Below are 5,861 nucleotides of genomic sequence, written 5' to 3' on the forward strand. Positions count from 1 at the left end.
AGAGGAGTCGATCACCATGTGTCTCGGTTTATTACATTACAACTATGCCTAAATGGCTTCATTTGACACGGTCAGTAATTTTGTGATTACAACTAAGATACATGACTTCAAGAACAAACACTGGTCATATCTGTCAACAAGATTTACTCACATGGAAGCCAATAATTTCAATGAATTATATTCTAATAATGACAGTAGTAAATATACATCTATGCCATTGCATGTGCTTTTGTAACTTGATTTCGTCTACCCGTAGATTTTAATGTCAGCCAGATATCCATATTACAGCAACACCAACAGATTTAAACCACATATACAATGCGTCATCGATTCCTGTTCAAATTCATTGATTATATTTAATTTGGTCTCCATCAAGAGAGCCTTCCCCTTTCTCTGTATTGAAGCCATGATTAATACATTTTCTTACTGGTAAGTGCTATTTATCTACTATCTCACACACTAGCATTACACAAGACTTCTCTTATACAATAGAGTTTAACTATGAATAGAAACAGCTAGGTGTTTAAATCAGACCAGTACATGTCACCAGGTTATTTCAAGCAATCCTGGGTGATTATCTACCTGTGTGACTCCTTGTTATAAAATGGTAAAATTGACTGGATTATGTACATCATCTGGTAACATACAATATCTCATTATAGGTGATCTCATTGTTTCAAGGGCTAACATACAAAGGCAAAGTAGGGGTTTTGCCGGGGATGAATTGTCATCTCGCTACAACAGATGTGTTGTAATAACGATCTCATTACATGTGGAGTATATATATACATTGTATGTGTGTAATTGATTCCTAAAGCACAGTTACTATCACCTTGTTGTCATGCCAACACCATGCTATATTTTTGTACCAGCCCATTTCTCACATGTATACCCGATAACTGATCTTTTAACAAGCACTTTTGAAATCCCTATCATCATCATTACCAGTTGATAGGCCCCAGATATTTTTGTGTGAAGTATTTTCTTTGTCAATAATGATTTCAAACTTGAATTACTATACTTCTGCCTATGATGCCAAAGTTTTATAAATTTTTACATTGCAGAAACTTTACGACTTGGAAAATTTTCTGGAACTAGAACTGACAAAAAGATGGCAAAGAAAAAGAAGACAGTAAGTTGTTAATTCTGTCAACTCTAAAAATAATTAAAATACCTTGATTTCTGTGGTATTACCCACTGCACTGACTTGCCTGCATATTGTCAAATATCCTCTGTACATAAAAAATACTAACAGATAATCTTTACCAGTAGATAACCTGCGGCTTACACAATGACAATCTTGGCATAAATCTACCGAATCTTAAAGGTTTAAACTGTACCGTTACTTTGCAACTTCTTAAGTGATCACCTCTGAAAACTGAACAAAATGGCAACGTAAAGAATTCATCCTTCTTTATTATTGTAATGGAAAAATTCCCATTACTGATACCTCTGAATTCCAAATACCAAACCGATCGGTAAAATATACTCAAAATTGCTTCCATAAACCCGCCTTACCATGGTCAACATGACAGCTTGGTTACTCTGAAATTAACTCTCATCGTAAGCTTTGTCTTTGTCCATACGCAGGTAGTAGGTAATTTGTATGCAACATCTACCAACATCTACCACTAGGGGGTATTGTCATTGTATGGTATAGTACCACTAGGGGGTATTGTCATTGTATGGTATAGTACCACTAGGGGGTATTGTCATTGTATGGTATAGTACCACTAGGGGGTATTGTCATTGTATGGTATAGTACCACTAGGGGGTATTGTCATTGTATGGTATAGTACCACTAGGGGGTATTGTCATTATATGGTATAGTACCACTAGGGGGTATTGTCATTATATGGTATAGTACCACTAGGGGGTATTGTCATTGTATGGTATAGTACCACTAGGGGGTATTGTCATTATATGACATAGTACCACTAGGGGGTATTGTCATTGTATGGTATAGTACCACTAGGGGGTATTGTCATTATATGGTATAGTACCACTAGGGGGGGTATTGTCATTGTATGGTATAGTACCACTAGGGGGTATTGTCATTGTATGGTATAGTACCACTAGGGGGTATTGTCATTGTATGGTATAGTACCACTAGGGGGTATTGTCATTGTATGGTATAGTACCACTAGGGGGTATTGTCATTGTATGGTATAGTACCACTAGGGGGTATTGTCATGATATGACATAGTACCACTAGGGGGTATTGTCATGATATGACATAGTACCACTAGGGGGTATTGTCATTGTATGACATAGTACCACTAGGGGGTATTGTCATTGTATGGTATAGTACCACTAGGGGGTATTGTCATTATATGACATAGTACCACTAGGGGGTATTGTCATTATGTGACATAGTACCACTAGGGGGTATTGTCATTGTATGGTATAGTACCACTAGGGGGGTATTGTCATTGTATGGTATAGTACCACTAGGGGGTATTGTCATTATATGGTATAGTACCACTAGGGGGTATTGTCATTATATGACATAGTACCACTAGGGGGTATTGTCATTATATGGTATAGTACCACTAGGGGGGGTATTGTCATTATATGGTATAGTACCACTAGGGGGGGGGTATTGTCATTATATGGTATAGTACCACTAGGGGGTATTGTCATTGTATGGTATAGTACCACTAGGGGGTATTGTCATTGTATGGTATAGTACCACTAGAGGGTATTGTCATTATATGACATAGTACCACTAGGGGGTATTGTCATTATATGACATTGTACCACTCATGACTCCTTTTGATATTTTTTCAGTCTGAGGACCGAGTGCTTCATGAGATTTCCAAGTCTCAGCTTTACTCCACAAAATCTATCAAAAAATCATTTAGACCTCAGAAACTGAGAGCTCATGATGAGGATGATGACATGTCTGGTAAAGGTAAGCCAAATCACTATATTCCAGTGTGAACAAAAATTCAATTTACTTATTTATATTTTAGTGGTGAAATCATGTGATACAGCCATCATTTGTTTCTTTTTATATAAGCAAAGAAGGGGGTGGTCATACCAGTGCTTTAGTGTACTTCCATGTAACATAAAATAACATTGTTTCCTGCAAGTAAATCTATTGCGAATATGGGGGATAGAAATTTGATTTTATAAAATATCTGATGATAGACTTTTTCAAATTGCTCTACCTCTGTCTCTCCATGAATAATCCTTGTTATTGGTATTTCTTGAAAAGAACTGGCGGTATATTCCTCAAACTTCATCTTGGCCCCTAGTTGTGCAAATTCAATACAGATATTTGATCAGAGAAACAAAATGGTTGTCAGATGAGCATCTTGGATTATGAGAATTGAAGTTTGTTATCACTATTTCTTGAAAAAAACTGGAGAGATATTCCTCAAACTTCATATGTAGGTTACTCTTGGTACCTAGTTGTACCAATTCAATTTTGATTTTTCATCTGAAAAACAAAATGGTTGACATGCAGAAAAATAGAGAGATCAATTTGACATAGAACCAGTAAAGATCATTGAATGTTGGGCGCCTCTGGGATCTCTTGTGTCTTCTATATCTTTAATCATGATATATTTGATTCTTGCTGCTAGGTCAACAGAGGAAGCAGAAGAATAAGGGACAGAAAAGAAAGTCAGCCTTTGACAGAGAGCTCACAGATACTGGCAAGTCAGCTGTCAAAAAATTCAGGGCTGGGTAAGTTGTAGTATCTGTGAGAGAAATGTTAACTTTACACACTCCAACAACCTGTCAGCGATCTGGCTGGTTAATAAGTTGTAGTATTTGTGAGAGAGGTGAAATTTACACAGTCCAACAACCTGTCAGCGATCTGGCTGGTTAATAAGTTGTAGTATTTGTGAGAGAGGTGAAATTTACACACTCCAACAACCTGTCAGCGATCTGGCTGGTTAATAAGTTGTAGTATTTGTGAGAGAGGTGAAATTTACACAGTCCAACAACCTGTCAGCGATCTGGCTGGTTAAAGTTGTAGTATTTGTGAGAGAGATTAACTCTCCAACCTCCAACAACTTGTCGGTGATCTGGCTGGTTAATAAGTTGTAGTATTTGTGAGAGAGATGTTAACTTTACACACTCCAACAACCTGTCAGCGATCTGGCTGGTTAATAAGTTGTAGTATTTGTGAGAGAGATGTTAACTTTACACACTCCAACAACCTGTCAGCGATCTGGCTGGTTAATAAGTTGTAGTATTTGTGAGAGAGATGTTAACTTTACACACTCCAACAACCTGTCAGCGATCTGGCTGGTTAATAAGTTGTAGTATTTGTGAGAGAGGTGAAATTTACACACTCCAACAACCTGTCAGCGATCTGGCTGGTTAAGAAGTTGTAGTATTTGTGAGAGAGGTGAAATTTACACTCTCCAACAACCTGTCAGCGATCTGGCTGGTTAATAAGTTGTAGTATTTGTGAGAGAGGTGAAATTTACACTCTCCAACAACCTGTCAGCGATCTGGCTGGTTAATAAGTTGTAGTATTTGTGAGAGAGGTGAAATTTACACACTCCAACAACCTGTCAGCGATCTGGCTGGAGTATTTGTGAGAGAGGTGAAATTTACACTCTCCAACAACCTGTCAGCGATCTGGCTGGTTAATAAGTTGTAGTATTTGTGAGAGAGGTGAAATTTACACTCCAACAACCTGTCAGTGATCTGGCTGGTTAAGTTGAACTTGAGCTGGTCTTTTGTTACACTCAGCATGTATTGTGCTCATGATTATGTGAATCTATTGATAGCCTACTGGTGATTCAGATTCTAGAAATACTTCAAAAGTGATATCAAATAAATAATTTCATCCAATTAATATAAAGAATTATTACCCATTTTTTCTGCCTTGTCTACATTTCAGTCCCTCATACAAAGAAAGGAAAGAAATGGGCTCGAAAGGAAAACCAACGGGTAATACGAAAAATAGATTTAGTAAAAAGTAAGTTGTGAAATCTTTCATGTGAATATGTGGACAAATCTCTGTTGTTCTTACTTTCAAAGACAAAGGCTATGAAATTGTAGAAAAGATCAATGTTCTCATTTCATTGTTGTTTGAATCAGAGAACAAAAACATAAATGAGAACATTTCATTGTTTGAATAAGATGAGAACAAAAGATAAATGAAAACATGTCATTGTTGTTTGAATCAGATGAGAACAAAAAATAAATGAGAACATTGTTGTTTAAATCAGATGAGAACAAAAGATAAATGAGAACATGTCATTGTTGTTTGAATCAGAAGAGAAAATTATGTAAGCAATGGTCAAGGTCACCAGTTCAATCAGTTTAATCACTAAGTCTCATAATCAGAGCTTACAGTGTCAAGATAAATCTCCAGACGGTGTCATAAAAACTCACAAAGGATCATTATGTCATACATGGCTATTAAACTGAGTTATTGGCGTTTAAGATGCTTCACTATATTTCTATGTTTAAATTCAGAATTTCTTTTACAGGAAGAAGAGATGATGACATCCGGTTGTGTCTTAACTTCAGTGATAACATTATATTTTATCATCATGCCACTAATAAATTTGGGTCAGTTGAACTTGTTTCTTTCTTTTGATGAAGCAGCTCTCTTTCCGAGAACGCTTTACCACCAGCCCACTAAGACACACAAAAATAGACCAGATTACAGTGTGCTGGGGTGTCTACTACCAGTATACCCTACTCATCAACTTTACTTACTCACATTACTTACAGAGTTATTGCCCCTTATACTAATATTATTGGACCTTGCTGAAACAATTTTTTCCTGTCAAAATTCAAAAATCATTCAAAATTGCAGATAAAAGGTTTCTGCCCTTTTATCCATACACATGAAGGCTTGATGTTTGGCACATGGATAGCATTTATTT

At 36.6% G+C, this 5,861-nt stretch overlaps 1 protein-coding gene across 1 annotated transcript; it reads left to right on the forward strand.

Moving 5' to 3' along the window:
• Positions 1-1,064: 1,064 nt before the first annotated feature.
• LOC117338311 (probable ATP-dependent RNA helicase DDX27) lies at positions 1,065-5,551 on the forward strand (the record flags this gene model as incomplete). The annotated part of the gene is given in 5 exon segments (XM_033899603.1): positions 1,065-1,132; positions 2,791-2,914; positions 3,591-3,693; positions 4,865-4,942; positions 5,460-5,551. Coding segments are annotated over 5 exon segments (386 nt in total), but the record flags the coding sequence as incomplete, so codon positions are not given.
• Between the last annotated feature and the right edge of the window lie 310 nt (positions 5,552-5,861).

The sequence above is a fragment of the Pecten maximus genome, chromosome 11, assembly GCF_902652985.1.
Source record: "Pecten maximus chromosome 11, xPecMax1.1, whole genome shotgun sequence".
In the NCBI taxonomy this organism is placed as follows: Eukaryota; Metazoa; Mollusca; class Bivalvia; order Pectinida; family Pectinidae; genus Pecten; species Pecten maximus.